General features: G+C 40.8%; 1 protein-coding gene across 50 annotated transcripts in view; it reads left to right on the top strand.

The window, feature by feature from the left end:
• ABI3BP (ABI family member 3 binding protein) overlaps window positions 1–23,793 on the top strand; it is a 151,790-nt gene that overhangs the window by 99,620 nt on the left and 28,377 nt on the right. For 17 of the 50 annotated variants that reach the window (XM_083611404.1, XM_083611402.1, XM_083611435.1 and 14 more), the window contains 9 exons: window positions 455–502; window positions 1,652–1,726; window positions 11,056–11,130; window positions 14,969–15,043; window positions 17,099–17,176; window positions 19,413–19,487; window positions 20,659–20,733; window positions 21,977–22,078; window positions 23,495–23,566. In XM_083611404.1, coding sequence (XP_083467530.1) covers window positions 455–502; window positions 1,652–1,726; window positions 11,056–11,130; window positions 14,969–15,043; window positions 17,099–17,176; window positions 19,413–19,487; window positions 20,659–20,733; window positions 21,977–22,078; window positions 23,495–23,566 — 675 coding nt within the window. The remainder of the gene's footprint in view (window positions 1–454; window positions 503–1,651; window positions 1,727–11,055; window positions 11,131–14,968; window positions 15,044–17,098; window positions 17,177–19,412; window positions 19,488–20,658; window positions 20,734–21,976; window positions 22,079–23,494; window positions 23,567–23,793) is intronic. The other 33 variants (XM_083611451.1, XM_083611403.1, XM_083611425.1 and 30 more) reach the window with 15 other exon arrangements.

Genomic DNA, 23,793 nt, shown 5'->3' on the forward strand with positions numbered 1-23,793 from the left:
GAAACACCGTTTACCTTCCCACTGGAGCGGTACCTATTTATCTACTTGCACTGCGTACTTTCGAACTGCTAGGTTGGCAGGAGCAGGAACCAAGCAACAGGAGCTCACCCCATCACGGGGATTTGAACCGCTGACCTTCTGATCGGCAATCCTTAGGCTCTGTGGTTTAACCCACAGTGCCACCTGCATCCCATGCAGGGAAAATAGTAAGAACACACAAAATAATGTACATTCATTGCCACTACACTGGAAATACTTCCTCTTAGAGTTATCAGAAGACAAACTTGTACCCACTTGAAGTTGTAACTTGAAGTTAATCAAAATAAAGTGCATTAAATGAGTGCCAGCTGCAAATGAATCAAAGCTGTGTTTTTTTCATGTTATGCTTATAATGACTTGCAAGCTTATTATTGAATACATGCCTTTTTATTTACTAATATTATTGATGATGCAGACATGGAAGCAGTTACTTTCAGAACTGAACAACCAAAGTCAACAATGGGTAAACCATTTTAATCATGGATGATCATATTTGCTTGCCTTCATAATTTCCAATAGAATTTCAAATCCTTTCTGTACCATACTGTACTTTCTTGTTCATCATTTCACCTTGACATTCAGCTTTCTTAGCTGCTAGTGTCTCTTCCACAACATTACTAAAATCACCATGCTGCACTGGGCCTAGAAAAGGACAACATTGCACTGAAACCCCACATCTTTTAAAATTGGACTCCTGAAAGATTTAGGGGACGGGGTCTTACAGAGTATATGTTCACAAGAAATCACAGCAACTCGAACCCAGAGATGCTCTTTGGCTGGCAAAAATCTTCCTCTGCTCTTTCTGACCTACCATAAGAGTGTTGTTTGAGCAAAGTGACCGAAATATAATGAAGCCATTCCAGCTGCAGAAGACAGTTGCCCTCTTCAGACGTTCTATATTTGTGTTAAGTACACATGCAAGAGGAACACCCAAGCTCCACTCCCCATCCGGATAAAGCCATTCCTGTCGCTCTCCATGAGTTGGCGGGCAAGCTTCACAAATGGAGGTTCCCCATGCATTTTATGGCTCTGGGAAGTCACAGCTTCAAAACATGAAGGGAGATTGCAGGAGTACAGGAGGCTACTCCCTTAAGAAGATCGCCCTCAGCTGAAACGGTGATAGGGCTTGTGTTAGCTCTAACTCCCTGCCCCATCCAGCCTTGCGTGTTCACTTACGATTGAGTATAGAATGCCTAAAGAGGTCCTTTGCACAAATACTTTTCAAGACCTTTCAATGGCCCACTAGAGCCTGTATGCTACAGCCTGAGACAAAACAAGATGTGATGAAAAATACCACTGAGGTACTGGAAGCCTGTTACATGAGATCATGTTGATTTGTTTTCGACTGCCTCAAATTATTTTTCATTCTGTATTTTAGAGTTAGACTTCAAATCTCTCTGAACTGCTAATTTCATCAGTGACTTTATGCCTTCATTTATATCACCCAACTCCATTCAGCATGCACACTCTAATTATCACTGGTGGCTTATTATTTGTTGTTACTTCTAATGCATATGTTTTGTAGAAGTGATGCTTGTGGGCATCCGCTCCTACTTGCATTTGGCAGCCCTGTGGTATTATAGTAAAATAGCTCATGTTCAATTCCTTTTAGTTCCTAAAGAAACTCGTCGTGTCCCTGCCAGACCAAGAACATCTCCCAGCCCTGGTTTAACAACAACCAAGCCCAGTAAGTGGTTCATTATTTTGAGTTTCTGCTCATTTATATTCAGTGTGTGATTATATTTGATATCTCCTCTACTAAGAACTATTTAACATACAGAGGTGCATCGTGAATATCTACTCAGGGAAAAGTCTTCAAAATAAATGCCCCATTAATAATAATAATAATAATAATAATAATAATAATAATAATAATAATAATTTGTACCCTGCCCTCCCCAGCCGGAGCTGGGCTCAGGGCAACTAACATCATAAAACTAAAACAGTATACAAAGAACATAAAAACAGGCGGGTTAAGCGCCATCGGTAATGGCGGACTCCCTCTGATTCAGAGGGACTAGCTCCGCGGAAATTGGGTCGGTACCGCTACGGCGAAGCGGAGACCCCTTAAAAATCACAGGCAGGTGAAGCCTGTGAACGTGGGACTCGGCGTGCACCTCTAGCGCCCCCCCCAATTCGCAAGGGAACCCGACTACGGGCTCCGGAGCGAGCGGGGTGAGTGGCGCGGTGCTGAGAGTTAACTGCTTCTTCCTCGGAGCGAAGCCGCACAGCCGTTACCGGAGAGCGCTGACTTTTTCCTGTGACAATTCGACTTTAAAACAACTACCCGTGAGTAGGATAAATTGAAAAAGGGAAGAAAAAAACGGTCTGATTCGGCACCGAAGCGGGAAGGTATAAACAGGAAGTCCGCCTTCCGCTTTTTGTAACTGGATTAAAGCAAAGAAGTCGCAAGTTAAAGCTTTGGAAGTTGATCAGAAAGGACTAAAATTCCAACACCAAAATAAGCGATTCCCCCCTCGGTTGCAGGAGAGGAGGGGGGAGAGGTTTAGACTTTATTTGCCTGCAAGAGAGAGGGAAGGGGAAAAAAATCTACTGCTCAAAACCTGGGAACGGGCTGCCAAAGAACAATAAGACTGTTGTATTGTGAAAAGCGCTTTTTGACAGCTAGCTGCAAGGGGGATACATTGTATTGGGTTGTCTCCTTCTGATTGTAGAAAAAGGGGGAAGTAATTGAAGCATATGAAAAGTAACCGAAATTGAGACTGTTTCTTTACATGGTGAAATGGGGGCTTAAAAAGTGCTACTTTTTAACAAGTACAGACGGTTACTGTGTCCCCCTAGAGGAAGTTTCTGAATTGGTTGCAACAATCAGGCCAGGGGAATTTTCCACTTCAAAACAAATGTGGCCGTGGGACTGACCTTGGGCTGAAGTGTTATGGCAGATGGAAAAGAAAAAACAGACCCACTCCAAGAGAAAATAACGAGGTCTGGGAAATCCTGGCAGCAGCGAAGACCATCAACATCTGGCCCTTCTGCCTCATCTGCGGTTGCATCTACACAATCCAAGTCAAAAGGTATGTCATCTGAAGAAGCCTTAGCACTTGCATTAGGTAAGATAAATGAATCACTGGAAAAGTTAAGTAAACAAGTGCTGGAAGCATCAACTAAAATTGACCAAAACACTATAAGTATTAATAATTTGGAACAGAAGGTGAATACTAACACAGAAACTATTGAGAAATTGCTACAGGAATCTACTCTGACTCGACAGACTGCTGAAGAAGCTAAGGAAAAGGCAGCCGCAGTAGAGGAGAAGATACCAGGTATACAGAGGCAATTGGAGGATCACAGGTTGACTTTTTCTATGATTGAACTTAAGGAGAAACAAGTGAACTTGAGGATCAGAGCTGTGCCGGAATTAGAGAAGGACAGTCTGGCAGAATTTCTTACGCAGGAATTTGCAGACTTTTGGGATCTGGATTTGAAGAAAGAAGAATTTAAGATTGTGAGTGCCTTTAGGCTTGGAAGAGGAGGGAAGAAGAATAGAGTAAGAGATTGCCTGATTACCCTCCGATCTAAAGAAAAGAGAGATAAAATCTTGGGTTGGCACTATCAGAAGACTTTGGTAATATTGCAGTCAAGAGTGGAAATATTTAAAGATATCCCGAAACATCTTTTGGACCTTAGGTCCAACTATGGAGACCTGGTTGTCCTGCTGAGAAGGAACAGAATCATCTTCAGGTGGGAATTCCCTCAAGGCCTATCTTTTAGCTTTAAAGGATGGAAAATAAAAATAAGATCAGTTGAGGATAAAGAAAGGTTTTTGAGTAACTACGAAGAGGATCTACAGAAAGAACTTGGAAAAGAGCCAGGAGCATCGGACAGAAAATCACCAGATAAAGGACTAGAGCAAAGAGTACTGGACAAAAGATCACCAATAGTGGACATAGCAACGCTATCCTTTGGATTGGACTGCCCAGTGAAGGCGATACTAACACCACCGACAGAACAAGAGCAAGCATTGGGCGCAGTTGGAGGAAAATCAGTGTAACTACATCATGGCTCTGCAATTATTAAGCTGGAACATTAATGGACTTAACTCCCCTCGAAAGAGGAAAAGGGTCTTTCATTTATTAAAAAAGGAACAACTGGACTTGATCTGCCTACAGGAAACACATGTGATAAGGCTACATAGGAAAGTATTGATTAATAAAAGATTGGGCCAAGAGTTTATCTCATCGGACAAAGTTAAAAAAAGAGGAGTAGTAATCTACCCAAAGGAGAGCCTATCACCGAAATTCATATTTAAAGATGATCAAGGAAGATTTGTGGCAATTGAAATTCAAATACAAGGAGAGAAGTTTTTGATAGTAGGCGTTTATGCACCAAATGAGGGAAAATCAGACTTTTTTAAAAAGTTGCATGCGACTTTGATGGACTATTTGGATTATAATATGATCATGATGGGGGATATGAATGGAGTGGTATCTACAAATATGGACAAGGCACAGAGACAAGTAGTTACTAAGGACGGTAGACTACCAAAAACATTTTTCGAGATGACTGACAACTTGGATTTAGTTGACATTTGGAGAACAAAGAATCCCTTGGGTAGAAAGGGAACTTTTTTCTCTGAAGCCAAAATGACATGGACAAGAATTGACCAAATTTGGGTAACTAGAGGACTGGCTCCAAAGACAAGAAAAGTGGAAATTTGCCCTAAGACTTGCTCTGACCATAATGCTGTGAAGATGGAGATGAAACTAACACCAACTGGTTCCTTCAGATGGAGAATGAATGACACCTTGTTTAGGGAGGAGGAAGTGACCAAGAAGGCCCAAAAAACCTTGAGAGATTATTTCGAGATAAATATGAATACCATGGTTGAAAAAAGAGTAATCTGGGACGCAAGTAAAGCGGTTATGAGAGGGTTTCTGATACAACAGAATGCAATAAAGAAGAGAACTCAAAACGAGAAAAAAGATAAAATTTTGGAGAAAATAAAGGAAGGTGAGAAGAAACTGAGAGCGAAACCGAAGTCGCAAGAGATTTTGAGAGAAATAAAGTTATATCAAGTACAGTATATGAAAATGATGAACCAGGAAATAGAATGGAAAATTAAACAGATGAGACAAAAGACATTTGAGTCAGCCAACAAATGTGGGAAATTATTGGCCTGGCAAATGAAAAAAAGACAAAAACTTAACACCATTATAAATTTGGAAGTTGAAGGAAAGAATATACAGAATCCAGTGGAGATTAGAAACTGTTTCCAGAGGTATTTCAAACAACTATATACACAAGGGCCACAGAAAGAAATTGACATTGACCGATTTTTTAAAATAAATGGACTACAAAAAATCTCGCAAGAAAACAAGCTAATGTTGAATTACAAAATAATTGAACAGGAGGTAGAGGGTGCCATTCAAAATATGCAACTGGGTAAATCTCCAGGGCCGGATGGCTTAACTTCAAGATACTATAGATCCTTAAAAAATTGGATAATACAACCACTAAAGGAAGTTTGTAATGAAATTTTGGAAGGGAAAAAAGCACCAGAGTCGTGGAAGGAAGCTTATATTACACTTATACCGAAAAGTGAGTCTGAGAAGACGCAGCTTAAGAACTACCGCCCCATATCTCTACTTAATGTGGATTACAAAATTTTTGCAGATATTTTGGCTAAAAGATTAAAAAAGTACTAATGGAAGAGATACATAAAGATCAAGCAGGCTTTCTCCCGGGTAGACACTTGTCTGATAACACGAGAAATATAATTAATATCTTAGAAAAATTACAAGTGAACATCAATACTAAGGCAGTTTTGATATTTGTGGACGCGGAGAAAGCTTTTGACAACATTTCCTGGAGTTTTATGAAAAAGAATCTACAAGGGATGGGGGTTGGTCAAGGTTTTGGAAATGGTATAGGCGCAATATATTCTGAACAAAAGGCCAAACTAATTGTTAATAATGTGGTGACGGAGGAATTTAAGATAGAGAAAGGGACACGACAAGGTTGCCCAATTTCCCCATTGCTTTTTATATCGGTCCTGGAGGTTCTTTTAAATATGATTAGAAGGGACCAACTGGTTAAGGGTATACAGGTCGGAGCTAAACAGTACAAATTGAAAGCATTTGCAGATGATCTAGTATTGACATTACAGGAGCCAGAATCTAGTACTAAAAGAGTATTGGAATTGATTCAAGAATTTGGTCAGGTTGCAGGATTTAAGTTGAATAAGTTAAAGACCAAGTTACAGATAGGTAGCCGTGTTGGTCTGCCATAGTCAAAACAAAAATTTTTTTTCCTGCCAGTAGCACCTTAAAGACCAACTAAGTTAGTTCTTGGTATGAGCTTTCGTGTGCATGCACACTTCTTCAGTTACACTGGATGTATCTGAAGAAGTGTGCATGCACACGAAAGCTCATACCAAGAACTAACTTAGTTGGTCTTTAAGGTGCTACTGGCAGGAATTTTTTTTGTTGTTTTGACTTAAAGACCAAGGTTCTAGAGAAAAATCTAACAGTGATTGAGAGAGAGAGGTTTCAGAAGGAGACAGGTCTAACATTGGTTAAGAAAGTGAAATACCTGGGGGTTAATATGACAGCCAAGAATGTGAATTTATTTAAAGACAACTATGAAAAGTGTTGGATGGAAGTCAAAAAAGATTTAGAAATATGGTCAAATTTGAAGCTTTCATTGCTAGGCCGCATTGCTGTGATAAAAATGAATGTATTGCCAAGAATGTTGTTTTTGTTTCAAACACTGCAAATTTTGGACAAAATGGACTGTTTCAAGAAGTGGCAGAGAGATATTTCTAGATTTGTCTGGCAGGGCAAGAAGCCTAGAATAAAATTCAAAATACTAACTGATGAAAAAGAAAGAGGTGGATTTGCCCTGCCAGATCTTAAACTTTACTATGAATCAGCAGCATTTTGCTGGTTGAAAGAATGGCTTCTTCTTGAGAACACAGACATTTTGGACTTAGAAGGTTTAAATAATGTATTTGGGTGTCATGCATATTTGTGGTATGATAAGGTCAAAGCACATAAAGCATTTAAAAACCATATTGTCAGGAAAGCATTGTTCAATGTCTGGACAAGATATAAAGACTTACTTGAAAATAAAACCCCAAGGTGGTTATCACCGATGGAAGCGAAGGCCCAGAAAAAGCTCAATATGGAGGCCAAATGGCCGAAATATTGGGAGATTTTGGAACAAGAAGGAGACAAATTGAAATTGCAGAGCTTTGAGAAACTAAAAGACAAAGTGCGAGATTGGCTTCATTATTTTCAAATAAGGGAGGCTTACAATTTGGATAAGAAAATTGGCTTCCAGGTGGAAAAATCAAAATTGGAAACAGAACTGTTAGACCCCAAAACTAAGATATTATCAAGGATGTATAGCTTGCTGTTGAAATGGAATACTCAGGATGAAACGGTGAAATCTGCTATGATAAAATGGGCACAAGATGTCGAACATAACATTATGTTGGCTGACTGGGAACAGTTATGGACCACAGGTATGAAGTTTACGGCATGTAATGCCTTAAGAGAGAATATTATGAAAATGATATACAGGTGGTACATGACACCAGTCAAGCTTGCAAAAATCTATCATTTGCCCGATAATAAATGTTGGAAATGTAAAGAAAATGAAGGTACATTCTTTCACCTTTGGTGGACGTGCCCAAGGATTAAGGCTTTCTGGGAGATGATTTATAATGAAATGAAAAAGGTATTTAAATATACCTTCCTGAAGAAACCAGAGGCCTTTCTCCTGGGCATGGTCGGTCAATTGGTGCCAAAGAAGGATAGAACTTTCTTTATGTATGCAACAACAGCAGCAAGAATACTCATCGCAAAGTATTGGAAGACACAAGATTTTCCCACCCAGGAAGAATGGCAGATGAAGCTGATGGACTATATGGAACTGGCGGAAATGACTGGCAGAATCCGAGACTAGGGAGAAGAGTCGGTAGAAGAAGATTGGAAGAAATTTAAAGATTATCTACAGAAATACTGTAAAATTAAGGAATGTTAGAAGGATGTTGGAATGAAGTTATGTGGTTTTAGCAGTAATGTTACAAAGGGGTATGTAAAAATGGATTGTTAACAGCTGAGAATGTAAAGTTACAATATATTAAGATAAACTATTAAGATAAAGGCAAAAATGGTAAGGATTTGCTGAAACAACTATTGAACTAGAATACAAAAAAGGGAGGTGTGAGGAGGTCAGGGAAACAAGCAAATGAAAGATAAGACATGGAAGGATTGATTTGTTTTTAATTGGTTTTACTTCTTTGTATTTTGTATTTTGTATTTTTTTATTCTTTTTTGTTTTGTTATTTTTTATTTTTGTGATTTGTTTGAAACTCTAATAAATATTATTTTTTTTAAAAAAACAAAGAACATAAAAACAGGCAATCAATTAATTAAAATACATCTTAAAATTAGTTCAGAGCAAATTAAAATCTGGACAGATGGAAGTCCACGGGTAAAATTGAGAGTGGTTAATATTCTCCAGGGCCAACTGTTACCACTGGTCTTATAAAGGACCTGTGAGCAGGCTAGGAGGCCTCTTTAATGCATGTTCTTATACAGAAAGAAAAGAATCCGACTGAACCCCAACCAAAGGCCTGGTGGAACAGCTCTGTCTTGCAGACCCTGTGGAAAGATGTCAAATCCCGCAGGGCCCTGGTCTCTTGTGAGAGAGCGTTCCACCAGGCCGGGGCCATGACCAAAAAGGCCCTGGCTCTGGTCGAGGCCAGTCTAATCTCCCTGGGGCCTGGGATCTTCAGGGTGTTATTATTTGCAGATCTTAAGGTCCTCCATGAGGCATACCAGGAAAGGTAGTCCCTGATCAATGAAATTTACTGGCATCTTAATATTCAGGGGGAAATCTGTTTAAATTTTGTTTTTTATTCCTTTTACTTTCTCGTCAAATGGAACTTTCTCCTACCCCATACATAAAAATACCTTATATACACCAAATATATACACAGGCGAACACCTTTCCCCATAACAGTCCTGCTTGTACTTTGAAATCTCCTAGGGAGGCCCTTTTGGCCATACCATCTGTACAGGAGGTCAGATGATGTATTAGTTTGCCATAGGGCCTTCCTGGTAACAGCATCCCGATTGTGGAACACCCTCCTTGATTTGGTTCTGTTTAGGCTAACACTGTCCATCTTTTGGTGCCAACTGAAGACCTTCTGAATACGTAGACCTTCTGAATCTGAAGAACTTTGGTGCCCTTCTGAATACGTACATTGATATTCCTCACTGATACACAGTGATCACTGTATTTTTGTTCTATTGTAATGGATTAGTTTGACGGTTTCAACTGTATCATATTTTATTGTATTTTATTTTGTTGTTAACGGCCCTGAGATCATCTATGATGAAGGGAGCGATATGGATTTTAAGAATAAAAATAAAAACTTTATAAAACAAATAACAATTACAAAAACATTATAAAATATGTATAGAGACCTATGTACATAAATAACAGCCATATATATCTATGTTGAGTCTCTTAGCAGTTGGCATGCTCAACAGATAACACAATATCAAAGCATGGGATGAATCACTGCTTAGCAACCAGAACAATGTTTCCCCTTTCTAAACACACTTTTAGCCAACTGAACAAGTCATTTATCTTGTACTGCCTTCTGTAAACAACATTTCCATATATAATGTGCTATGTCTTTTATTCCGCCCATGTAGCCATTTTCTACTTCTAAGAGTCAGTGTTATTCGACCCAACAATGCAAGTTGTTGTCTGGTTTAAGCGACTTGCAGTAACAATTTGGATATTGGCCAAGTACAGATATTATGGGTTATAAGGGGGCCATGCACAACTTATTTTATAATCAGCATATCATTCTGTATCTTGGTATCAATACACATTTGATTGACTTCCAGCTTTTCTTTCTGTGTGGGAAGGCCTTTTATATAAATTTGTTGTTATTTTTTTAATTTTTGGATTTTTGGATTACTTTATGAACACCCACTACATGCATTTTAGATTCTCTGCTTGTTGAATAATTTTTTCCTCTTTGTAACCAGCAGTTAATAGTTTGCATTTGTCCTAAGGTAGTTCGTTAAGTTCCCTTCTCTGCCAATAGATCTGTTGAAAATGCAGGGAGAAGGAAGCAGTAGCTGTAGTCATTAATGCAAGAACGGGAGAACCAGTGGCTCTGACCAGTGCTTTTTTCTTTTTCTTTTTCTTTTAAAAAAGGCTTATGAGTACTCTCATTTTGACTCAAAAAAATCGCCATTTTAGAGTTCAAAGTGGGGAAAATAAATACAGTAAATGGACAAAAGTACAAAGAACATGCATTACCTCATATTACACAGCTGACAGATCACAGTAACTTCACCCATTAAACACTCGCTTCCATCTGAGACTCTGGAAACACCATGACAGGAAATGAGGCTGCCATCAGGGGTAGCAACGGAACTGACGATTCACCATGCTAGAGAATAAACTAAAACATTTTAAATTTTTAGTTTCTTCTTCCGTTAGATTCACAAAATGTTTAGGGGTATGCGTACCCCTGCATTCCCCCAGGAAAAAAGCACTGGCTCTGACCATAAGCCATGCAGTCTGGGGCATAGCTGTCAACGTTTCCCTTTTTTTAAGGGAAATTCCCGTATTCCGACTAGGATTCCTCGCAAGAAAAAGGAAAAGTTGACAGCTATGGTCTGGGGCTGATGGGAGTTCAACAACATGTGGAGAACCCCAGTTTCACCATCCCTGCCTTAATGGAACTCGCAAAGAAGGGCTCCAGCATGACATGTGGGTTTGCTGCAAGGCTGGTTCAGCAATGCAAACTGTAGCCAGGCCTATTTTCCCAGCAATTCCATTTGTGAGGGAAAGCTTTATCCTGTCTTGTGCAGTAGGCCAGAGCCCTTTCCTGAAAACATGCAAAAAGTAGCAGAGAAACGTAATGGGATCCAGATGAAAACTCAAAGGTGATAGTTTGTTGCATCAAGAAGAAATAGGATGGTATAGATGCAGCTTTAATTCAACTTTTGTACCTTTCAGGTCAAAAAGGGAGTCGTCGTGTTCCACCCAAGCCTAAAACGTCACCCAGCCCAAAAACACCTCATACAAAACCAGGTAAGCACATTACTTTAAACAATTATTTTACATCAAAGTGTGTCTTTGGCCAAACCTGTGTCATTGAAACTTATTTTTGCAGTAGTTCACTGTTTATGAATGTATAAAACTGTCATATACTGAATCAGGCCATTGGTCCACCTAGCCCAGTATTCTGTACTCTGACTGGCAGCAGTTCTTTGGGAACCAAAGCAGAGGCTCTTTCTCATCCCCGATACCTGATTTTGCTTTAACTGGAGATGCCAGGGATTGCACCTAGAGCCATATCCAAATGCATGCCCTAAAATCAAAGGAGGATCCCTGCTGGATCACACCACAGACCCATATACGCTAAAACATCCTGCTCTCACTGTGGCTGACCATATTCCTATGAGAAGCAAAACCTGAAAAAGAACAGAAGCGGAGGCTGCTGGACAGATGGCCCATCTAGTCCAGCATCGTGTTCTCACCATGGCCACCAAGATGCCTGTGGGAAACCCTCAAGCACCAGAGCACTGTCCTCACCTATGGTTTGAATCCGCATGACAGAGTGAGCCCCTCTTGCTCTGTCCTAGCTTCTGCCAACCTAGCAGTTCAAAACCATAACAATGCGAGTAGATAAATAGGTACTGCTGCGCTGGGAAGGTAAATGGAGTTTCCATGCGCTCTGGCTTCTATCATGGTGTCCCATTGCGCCAGAAGCAGTTTAGTCATGCTGGCCAAATGACCCGGAAAGCTGTCTGTGGACAAACACCGGCTCCCTCGCCTGAATCAAGGTGAGCGCCATACCCCTAGTCAACTTTGACTGGACTTAACCATCCAGGGGTCCTTTACCTTTACCTTTTTACTGTTGCTCTCATGGAAGATAAGGCTATCAGTGGCTAGTTGCCAGTTTCTGGACATGCCTGGTTCTTCTCACAATCTATTTCCGAATGGTTTTCCACGGTAAGCTGACTTCAAAATGTCAGTTTACGTTGGGGTGTGAGGGGTGATGGCAAATGTGACGTGAGCCATCCAAATTCCTGCTGAGTCAATGTATATGTCACTGAACCAGGTGGTAAGTTTCTTGTTTATACGGATATTTATAACACATCATGGCATGACAGAGGGTTAAATTCAGTAGTGTTTTGGATCCCTTTCACCTTTTTTTAATAACTGTTTTTCTAATGCGTAGACCCGTACAATAAACCTCATTGGTTTTGTCAAAGGGCTAATGCAAGATCATTTCTCGTCGGTTAAGATTTAGAGCTTAATTTGACTTATAGCTCGCCCCCAAAATGTGTTCACTGTGATGGAAGTTCAGCTCTGGGATGTGTAAAATAACAACAAAGGATAAGGTGCATGGGCAGAGTGCTTTTTCCTTTACCACAGAGTGACAACCACCAGTTCTGATTCATCTGGAATTAGTTCTGTGATGGGCTTGCAGGGCAGGATGTGGTTTCTAATGAGGCTTGGAATGTTTCAGAGATTATGTGGTTAAAATTGAGAGATGGAAAGTAGAGGGTATTTAACGCTAAAGGCTTTTGTTGCTATAATTCAGCTCTCCTTTTCTGTGGATTGTTTGAATGGAATGTGACCGTACAATATTTACATCTTATATTAAAGCATTTCATTTTCTAGCACATTTGTCTTTTAAAGAAGCTTTGTGTATATAAAAAGATTTCCTGGTGAGGTTTGAAATAATGTTGAAATGCAGTAGAGCTGATTTACATTCTGTGGAGACTGGAATTATAAATAGTGTCACTTTTTCCACTATATAGTAGTCTGAAGAAGGCAGCTCTTGAGCATCCTCCTTAAAAAGAAGCATTTGTTTCAATACATTAGACATATGAGAGTGTTTATTTTCTGAGGCAATTGACTTTCCAAAAAGAAGGCTAAGGCACCACAAGCTATCAAAATACAATGGTGGGAATCAAGCCCTGGCTTTAAGAACGAAACTCTCCTGTCTGTTGGGAACAAATGGTTCCTGTCGACACAAGTCCCTTGTACAGTGCTATCTTCTGTTCCCTACTGTATCAAAGTTAAGGATATATCTTCTGAGATATCTTGCGTTTTATCAAGCGTTTTATTTATTTGGGATGCTTGAACACCCTTAGAACTCTCCTGTCAGAACTTATTCTCAATGTGGGAAAGTTGGGATGGGGAAGATGAGTGGTTGAGGACATGGGAGCTGGCACATACACCCTACTTTTACAGAGTTAACGCCCTCTCACATGTGGCTGTATGCCTCAAAGGGGCTTTAAAGAGCTCCTGATGTGTGTTTAAGTATTCTGCTTGCAAAGAGGGCAGGAATTACAGTTTCTTTGGGATAAGGTAGAATTGAAAACACAAATATAGAGCACATGATTTCACCCAAAGAGTCCTGGGAATTGTAGTTTCCTCCTCAGAGTTACCATATTGGCCTGAATATAAGCCGCACCCAAACATAAGCCACACCTTTAAAATTGGGGGGGGAGGGAGAAAAAAGGGAGGAAAGACCTGAATATAACCCGCTCCATTCCTCGCTACTCCTGGCTGCATACTGCAGGGGGGGCGGAATCTGTGCTGCATTGCCAGCAGCCTTTCCCCTTCCTCACTCTCTCCTGGCCTTGGGGGGGAGGGTGGGGACTACACACGGGGTGGGCGCCACTTTGCCCCTCTCCTGACTCTGTTTGCCCCACGCTCCTGACAGCATGCCGTAAGGTGGCAAATGTAAGCCGCACTTTAACTTTTCACGTGGGGGAAAAATGAGGCTTATATTCAGGCCAATACAGTACAATTAGCAGCACCTATGGGCTTGCCTTGCCACTGCTGCCACTCCTGCCACCACCATACCAGACACTGCCTACGCCGCCCACTCTGCTGCCACCACACACCTTGCTGCATCTGCCTCTGGGGAAGACTTGGTGCCACAATCAGTTTCAATTCCAGGCAAGATTGCGCTGCTTTGGGGTAAGATTTTGTGTGCTCCACAAGATCTCACCCGAAATGGATCTCTCCCGAAATCAGTGATGGTGGCAACACTGCTTCTGCACTACTAGCAGAGGGGGCTGGGCAGGCAGGAAGCACAGGGGGTGCTGCCTCAGCAGCTCCTGCCACCTGAGGCAGTGGGCTCATCCTTCCTAATGGCTGAGCGGGCTCTGGCAGCATCCTTAACACACAACTCTTCATGTGATTCTTTGGGATAAGTAAATGCGCATTGGATGTGCTTTAAATGTATGGTGGATCTGCCCAGAGAGTCCACAGCAAATTTACTGTCTCACATTAGGAGGAGAAAACAACTTGCAGAAATAATTAAGCAACCATCCTAATTTTGCTCTCATTAAAAATCATTATTTATGGTAAGAATTGTTTTAACAATGAGAACATTTATCTCAGTGCTGGTGGTCTTTCCATTTCACTGGAGGCTTTAATCAGATGCAGGGCAGCCATCTATCAGAGATGCCATGACTCACATATCTTCTAAGAACAAAATATGATCCCCCCCCTTCAAAATATAGTTTTATTCAGGGGCAAATTTATGCAGACTTAATTACTGATCAATTGGCTGAAACAACTGGCATACAAACAAGTGGCTGAGATTTCCTAAGAGGAGGAACTCGCCAATTTTAATGTATTCTTGAGTTCTTGTCCTAATTTATGTTCTTCAAACAGGATCAGGTTTGTTTTCTTTTTGTTATTGCTTTCTTAATGTTATTAAAAGCAAAGCTGTCTTTTCTTTGTTTAAAGTTTCTGTGTATATCAGATTCAGTGTTCTTTTTTTATCCAGATATATTTTCTTTGCCTGTGGAAGGAGAGACACAAGCTTTGTTGTACAGACACACAAATTTCTGTTCCAGGAAAACATTAAAAAATATAACACTCCTGGTTATTTTTTCAGTTCGAAAGGAAATGCAGCCTGTTCCTTCCAAATCTAAAATCTCTTCAACCACAGACACACCACAGACTGGACCTGGTAAATAACTTTTACATCTGAACATTTTAAATGATCCAGTTTAGGAGATGGAATATGATATGAAAAGCTTTCTTTTAATTTCATTGTTGTAAAGAAGCAGGTATTCATTAAGGCAGGATAAATGTCAAACTCCTTGGAAACAGTGACCGCAAAGCTGTCAAGCTCAACATATATGTTTATGCAAAATTTCCTCAAATAGCCAATGCTGTTCAGGATAGGGAGTTAGAAAAAAAAAGTTGGGATAGTTCAAATGAAGCTGAAAGAGAAAGTCTGGAAGGTCAATAATTTCAGAAGCTTAGTGGCTATTTCAAAAGCACCATTATGGCTCAGTCAATAGGGTCAGATAAAATATCTACCTCCAATTAGAATGGGCACAAACGAGTGCCCAAAGATTCCTATGTGGTTAAAGAACATAGTCTTATAAAAGTCATAAAAGGCAAGAAAACTTCATCTGTGAAATAATGTCATGCCAGAGCCAGTGTGTTGTAGTGGTTAAGAGCGGTAGACTCCTAATCTGGGGAACCGGGTTCGCGTCTCCACTCCTCCACATGCAGTTGCTGGGTGACCTTGAGCCAGTCACATTTCTTTGAAGTCTCTCAGCCCCACTCACCTCACAGAGTGCTTGTTGTGAGGGAGGAAGGGAAAGGAGAACGTTAGCCGCTTTGAGACTCCTTCAGGTAGTGATAAAGCAGGATATCAAATCCAAACTCCTCCTACTCCTCCTACTCCTCTTCTTCTTCTTCTAAATAAGAGGGTGAGGGGAATCTGGCAAAACAGATATATGACCAAATATATGACCAATACAGCAAAGTGCTAAAGAATAAGAATAAGAATAAGAATAAGAATAAGAATAAGAATAAGAATGAATTTATACCCCATCTGGCTGGGTTTCGCCAGCCACTCTGGGCAGCTTCCAACAAAATATTAAAATACAATAGTCTATTCAACATTAAAGGCTTCCCTAAATAAATGAAAACAAACTATATATTACAAAAACACATCACAAGTAAGAAACCTTTCAGAGAGCAAGAAGGTAAGGACCATTACAGCAGTAACTGGGGAAGTAGTTCACTTGTGGGACCTGACAGAGGCCATTGGTTGGCAGTGTGGGGAAAAGAGAGCCTATCTTTGCCAATAACCATTGAGCCATATGGAAGCGGGCAGCAGTTCAGCCAGCACTATGCAAACCTGCTGTTGTTATTGACTAGCTAGCAGCCTTCTGGTGTTGGAATGGGCTGCTGTTGCCAGCCAATCTGCAACTTCATGCTTGCAAAGTGTTGACTGAATCATCTGCCGCGTTCACTATCACTGCCCTACAATTGCTGTTGTTAAATTTCTATCCTGCCTTTCCTCCAAGAAACCCAAGGCTGCATAAATGTCTCTCTTCCCCATTCTGTCCTAACGACAACCCTGTGAGGTACATTAGGCTGAGAGACAGTGACTGGCCCAAAAGTCACCCAGTGAGCTTCAAGGGTCAGTGTGGATTTGAATGCTGGTCTCCCTGGCCCTAGCCAAAAGCTTATCCAGTCATGGCAGCAGAAGATTCCCATCAGAGAATCATTTCATTAGGCACTGCTGATGGCAACGGCTTTAAATGGGTTCTCAAGGAAGACAGTCAAATAGCAAAGGAAACAAATGGTTTGTCTGCTCAGAAGTACCATTCTGTTCAGTGGGGCTTACACCTGGGTTAGTGAGCATAGCATTGCAGCCTAAATAAGTTATTTGCATCAGTATTCTCCGTAGTGTTGCCTAGGGAAGTGACTGAGCCATATCATGCAATCCAGCCTATTGCCGAATCCCGACTATACTTCGGCCCTAATATAAATCAAGGCTGTTTCTTCTTCAGCACACCAAAATCTTTTTTATATAAATATGTAGCTTTTTCCTTTCAAACTATAGTTTAAGAAACATAATAAAAGTCTCAGCCGAGAAAATTCTGCTATCTTACAGCTTACAGCTCTTTGGAACGATCTGGGCATACGCACTAATGTAAAACAAATAGTTGTATTAATCTTCTCCAGTTCTCTCATGATTTGTCTCAATTTCTTTTCCTAGCAGAAATTATTCCATTCTCTCAAGGTCCTGCCACCACCATCATACCTCATGTTCCTGAAAAGGCAAAGGCAGTGCCGGGTAATCCTATTATTTACTCACAGTCATGTTTTTTCTCATAATTCTTTCAGGCAAAGGAATTCCCTGAATTCGCATCATAGTATTGCAGCTAGTAACTAGCCTCTCTTTCCATTTACCTCAACTGCCATTTGGCACAAAACACGCAATAATTGTTGAACCTCACATGAAGAAATTATTAAGTCGATGGCATTTCTGCTTATTCTCAGTCTTTGAGACATCAAGATTAATTTTGCTTCAGCACCATTTCTGTATGAAAGTTACTCCATTGCTTTTAAAAACACACACGTTGCATGTCGAGGTCCCCAGGGCCACCCCAATAACTCACACATCACGCAGAATTTTTTGTTTAAGATTTTTGGCATAATTTTGGCCACAACTTTATTAAAATACAAATTTGTGAGTGGTTGCTTAGGCATTGGTTGCGACTATCTGCCCCCACCATGGGGGACAGACTGACATTCCGCACACCTGCGAAAGTCAGAATAGGGGAATACACTTGAGGGTAATGACGGAGCAGGGAACCTGACCTCACCCCAAATGCAACCAGGAGCTCATTGCTATGGCCCGAGCCCCCTTGACAGAGTGGACAAGCAATAGTTAGCCCCCAATTCCTTTAACGGAATCCCTTGCAGCAGCAGCATTAGAGGCGCAGGCACAGCCAATCCATGCCCCTCAACCAACCAAACCATAAACCAATGCCTAACCGCAACCTTACAAGTTGTGACGATTTGCTACGCAGTAGGCAAAAACCAAATGGCTCCAGCCAATCAGCCAGATGGACAAAATTCCTACTGGGCCCCTGCCCCAAGAGCAGATGACCCCATGACAGGCATAGCAAGGTCAAAGCGAACAACCCTAATTCTAGGGGGGGGGGCGGGCAATCCGATGCACAGGTGAAAAGAGGAAGCCCTAGCCTCGTGCAAGGAGTTTTAGCATTTCTGGCTGTCAATCAACAAATGGCAACATTAACTTCTTCCCAACAACAAGGGAAGCCCCAATCGCATCAGTGGCCAACGATCAATTAGCCCGTCCCCAACTTTGGAGTGTCCTGGCGGCCCCCACCACAACACGTGCTGTCCATGAAGGAGAACACGCTTTATCATGATTTCCCTTGAACAAGAGTACAATTTGCCTTACTTGGATGTGATGTACTTTATAGGAATATTTAGAACAGACTGCAAAGCAGCAAATTATGGCACCATACAAGACTGAGGCTACAATTATAGTGCACCCTTACCTGGAAGTAGGATCCATTGAGCTTATCATATATAGGATTGCAGCCTTGGCCTGGAAATAAGTATCATTGAACTAAATGATACTTCTGATACACAGGATTACACTGTAAAGCTGCAGCCTAAAGCAATATGTGACAGGGAGTAGAGAAATCTCATATGCAAACAAACCACTGACATTTTACTACAGCAGTTCCTCTGCCAAGGAACCATTGCTTCTGTTCAATTTCACAAGTAGTGAGTCTTGCCACTACTGTTGCTGTGAAAATGTCAAGTAAAGGTCTGGCTGACTGCATACACTGTTCTTTCTCCTATGCAGCTATGCAGCCTGAGTAGTTTATCATAATGTAAAACCCTACTTCATCAGGTACATGAAGTGAAGAGACAAGGTGTTGGGTATGTGTACCTGGTCTGGAGTACAAAGAAGGAAACCATGACTAAAATGATGCTGGTAATTTGGGCATGAAACATAAATACAAAGCGCCATCAAACTGATCTGCATTCGCTTGTGCATACAAACATGCTGTGGCACTAAATTAATGGGGCACGTATATGAATTTTGTTGCCGAGACAATGCGTTGCTATTCTTCCCTGGATTTTTTTAAAGGGGCTTGTTGGGTCCTACATTTCAGGCAGGCAGGGTAAGCATTGGGAAGGTTTGATATCTCTGTTCTCACAGAGATCTCAGCACAAATGAAAATATCAGGTTCATCATCCTGTGGATGGTTGAGTTTTCTTAATTTTGGTTTTGGTTTTTTGTATTTTGTTGTTGTTGTCTGCTTCTCTTCTCCCTGCACAGGGAATACTACTTGAAAGAATATTTGTTATTCAGAAATTCATCCTCCTCCTCATCATCATCACTACTGTCTTCCCTTTTGGTCCTCCTTCCTAGTTGGCTTCTGCATTTTTGCTTTCACATTCTTAGCTTCCTTCAGGCTGAGAGACAAATATGTCCTTGCGGGTTATAATCCAGGTTTGCATTTTCTCTCTCTCTTCTATTTCAGCTTCAACAGTAGAACAGTTCATTCCTAATAAATCAAAACCAACTACCAGGCCAAGAATGCTAGAGACCAAACCTGGTAATTGAGTCACTTTTGTAATTCTATACATTCATATAATTATATTGTTAGCCAAACCTCGCTTTCTGTATTTTTAGAGGAAAAATAGCCAAATTCCTCCTGGTTATTCCTGAGCAGCTATACTCATAAGGGGAAAATACGATACCATGGCCCTTGTTTTCCGTGGAAACTATTATATGGTTGCCAGATTTAGCAAAATATCCCAACCTGAGAAGACAGAAATGTCAGGGGTATTATCATGGATAGTCAGAGCTTTCTTCTTCTTGAAAGGGTATCTTAATTGTTACGTATTTATTTTGTTACTGAAACTAACAATAAAGACATAAATGTAAGCGGCAGAACACTTGTAGGGACTGGAAGGAGCTGCAGTGGTGAATTAAAGCCTTTTGCTGTTATCAGCATCCTTTACACCATACCCAGTTAGCTAAGATTGGAACACAATACACAGCTAGTGAGCCATCGCTGCTTATATTGTTGACTTTCTACACTTATTTGTGTTCACGCGTTCTGAACAATCACACAGCTTGTGTGTGAAATCTATGGGTTGCATTCAGCTCAGCTTTACTCAGGGTAGAGCCATTGAAATTAACGAGTAGTCATTAGCCACCGTTAATTTCAATGAGACTACTCTGAGTTAGAATTAGTTGAATATACCCCATTTGTGACATTTCGAAGGACACAATCCACAGAGCTCCCTAAGTAAGGGACTGTGTGGATGCAATGGAGCTTTACCTTTTCTTATCAGTCCCCAGATCCTACAACAATCTACTCCTTCAAGCTGCTATGGGTAAAGCTTTATGCGTTAAAACGTTTGTAGATACTTCAATAATCACCCTTTGTTATCTCTCTATAATGCTGGAGATCACTTAAGTTAGAAAAGAAATTATATCAAATAAAATTTTCCAAGCAATTGTTTCCATTTCAGTGTGCTTTTCATTTTTCAACCTTATTCTTTGTACGAAACTTACCCTGACTGAACATGATATTAAATGCATCTTTGCAGTTGTGTGTGCAAATAGCTGGTCTCACTTGGGACTGCAAGGTAGTGGTAACTGTTTGCGCTATATGGGAAGCTGTTCCTATTCTCAGTGTTGTTTTGATTTGTACATCCTATCTTTTATATTTCCTTTATTTCAGCTTTGTAAAGATGTTCACTTTTTCCTTCCAACAGCAGTACACCGAACAACCCCACAACCACTTATAATCAAACCCACCATATCATCTGAACGACAAAAGTCAACTATGGGTAAAAACTTCCACATTGAAACTAATGCTCTGTTTCTTCCCTCTTCAGCAAAAAGAACAATTTGCGTCATTATTTTGTGTTGTGACATTCCATTGTTTTATTTTCTGCTTCTCCATATATGTTGCTGTAATATCTCATAGCTACCTTAGAACTGGTTTCCCAGGAGCTGAAAACACCATGTTGACCAGTGGTATAATGGTAAATTTGAAATGCACAAACTCATTGTGACAGCTATGAGTCCATAGCCACACCCCAGGGAAGAGTAAGAAATGCATGAGCTAGCATAGGATAATATAGTAGATGGCATCTTGAACATGGCTAGGGAAAGACATATGTTTGCATACTTGGTCAACCCAAGAAATTTACTGGGTGACTTTGGGCCAGTCACTGTCTGTGCCTAGCTATCCCAACAAAGTGATCATATGCCAGGCAATTCTTATTAGAGTTGTACAAAAATAGCCACAGTGAAGGTACATAAATATATTTTCCCCCTCCTCTCATAATAGTAGAACCTGGGGTCATCCATATTGGAATTATCAGAACAGACAAAGACATCACATAGTTACACTGTGCACTTTGCTAGTACAAGATGTAATGATAGCCACCAACTTGGGTGATTCTCAAAAGGGATTGGACAATTCATGGAGGATGCGGCTGTCAAATTATGGCTGCTAGTTGTGATGGCTATGTACTATCTCCAGTATCAGTTGCTGGGGGACACAAGTATGAAGAGTCCCATTATACTCACGTCCTCCTTGTGGGCTTCCCATAGACATCCCATAGGCTGGCCACTGTGAGAACAGGATGCTGAACTAGATGGGCCTTTGGGTTGATTATACAGTGCTCTTCTTATGTTGTCCAACCCCAGAGCTTACACCAATGGCAAATACCACCCCAACAGATGGCATCATCACTCCTGTTGTGAAAAAATGTTTCAGAGCTGTGTTCCCTCATGTTCCTGCTCCATTATGCCACTGCTGTGGACATCCTGTTTTCTGTCTTTCAGACCTGCAATATTGTTTTCTACAGAGCTTGACCATTCTTCATTATCATTTATTTGTATCACACTTTATATCATCACACTCTTCTAATTTTCAAAGTCTTTTTTCATCAGCTGTCAGAAACACATGGAATCATTGTTTTTTTGCTTAATGCTTTTAAGGCATGTACTCTCACTTGAGCTACACATGGCATGAATCTGAATTCTAAAGACTATAATAACAATCCTACTCCTTTTTTCCAGCTCCAAAAGAAACACGGTTTATTCCTCCTAAACCCAAAACATCTGGCAAACCAGAAGTACCCCAGACAAAACCGGGTAATTGCATTCTTTGTAACGTTCAGGGTAGGTAGGATTTTAGCAGACTTTGAAAATGGTGTCATCGTGCTTTTAGACTTAGCACATGTGATATCTTGGAGTATATTAGTCGCATCTTTTTTCAATATATTGTGAATTGTTATAGAAATAGACTGAAAGCTGAATTAAAACAACAACAACCCCCCAAAAAACTAGATGTAAGTCTGCCACTGGTCTGCTCCTAGAATCCAAAACAGATGGAGATTTCAGTTTTATCATTGTATATGTTGCTTCAGTATCCGTTGCTGTGTTTGTTCTCTGTTCAATAAATAGTAATGTCAGAAAACAGTGGTAGGGAGAGGGTTGGCCTTCTCTCTCTCTGCCTCATTCCTTGGGAAATACTGACAGAGTAGCAAAGAAGCAATTGGATCCCTGTGTTGTCTGCTTCCATGAGAGGAGACAGGCAGAAGGATCTCACATGAGATAACTTAACATAACGTGACTTTTTAAAACTTTGCAGCTGACTAAATCCACATATGAACTTACATAACATCATCTTTTTAAAGTTTTAGCAGGATCCCAAGTATTAGTACACATTTTAACTTCTTTATTTGTTGGAGTGGGTTATTAATTACGTCTTTTTATATTGATTTATCTTTGGGTTCTTTAAGAGAAACATATTCAGGGTGTGATCCCACCGCTCTCTAGCATGGTGGGGCTTTATGGAGTAGATATGGTAGGGGGTTGGGGCAGAGGTAGGAGGTTTGCTGGTCGAGGGAGCTGGCGTTTGTCCGCAGACAGTTTTTCCAGGTCATGTGGCCAGCATGACTAAGCAGGTTCTGGCGTAACCTATTTGCAGTTTGATGTGCTTTCAAACTGCTAGGTTGGCAGGAGCTGGGACCGAGCAACAGGCGCTCATCCCGTCACGGGGATTCAAACTGCCGACCTTCCGATCAGCAAGCCCTAGGCTCAGTGGTTTAGACCACAGCGCCACCCATGGGCAGAGAGACATAGGTAGGCTTAATATAAATAGCTACTCCTTTAATCTTAGTATCTGCCCTGGAGGCATGTTGTTGTTTAGTCATTTAGTCGTGTCCAACTCTTCGTGACCCCATGGACCAGAGCACGCCAGGCACTCCTGTCTTCCACTGCCTCCCGCAGTTTGGTCAAACTCATATTGGTAGCTTCGAGAACACCGTCCAACCATCTCATCCTCTGTCGTCCCCTTCTCCTTGTGCCCTCAATCTTTCCCAACATTTCCCAGGAGGCATACAATGTACCTAATTACAGACTTAATAAAAATATCAAATGTTACTTTGTAATATGTCCCTCCTGCAAGAAAATAACATATTGTGCCTTATTATTCTAAAACAAAATAAAGACTCATGCTTGTTCTCATCTCATGTGTGACTCAGACATGCTATGCCCTAACCTCAGTTGGCAATCCTATGTTGTTCTCTGTAGCACCAATTGCAATGGACCTGGGGTCAATTAACCTCCACATTCATGTTTTCGATGGCTCCAAAGATACTTTGGGTAATATTTATTTTATATTTTCTTCCTTGGCTGAAATTATTTCTTTACCTTTCCTACAGGTTTATGCTGGGGTTGGGGCAGGGGGAACAATGTTAACTTGCTTGATTTATGTCTTAAATTGCTTCCAGGCCAGCTTCCTTGCTGTTCCATTTAGAAACAACCACCTCATGCATTAGCCTTGATTGTCATCAAAACACTACCTCATCATTCTCTTTCTCAATCTCAGT

Source organism: Podarcis filfolensis, assembly GCF_964270895.1.
Source record: "Podarcis filfolensis genome assembly, chromosome: 4".
Taxonomy (NCBI): Eukaryota; Metazoa; Chordata; class Lepidosauria; order Squamata; family Lacertidae; genus Podarcis; species Podarcis filfolensis.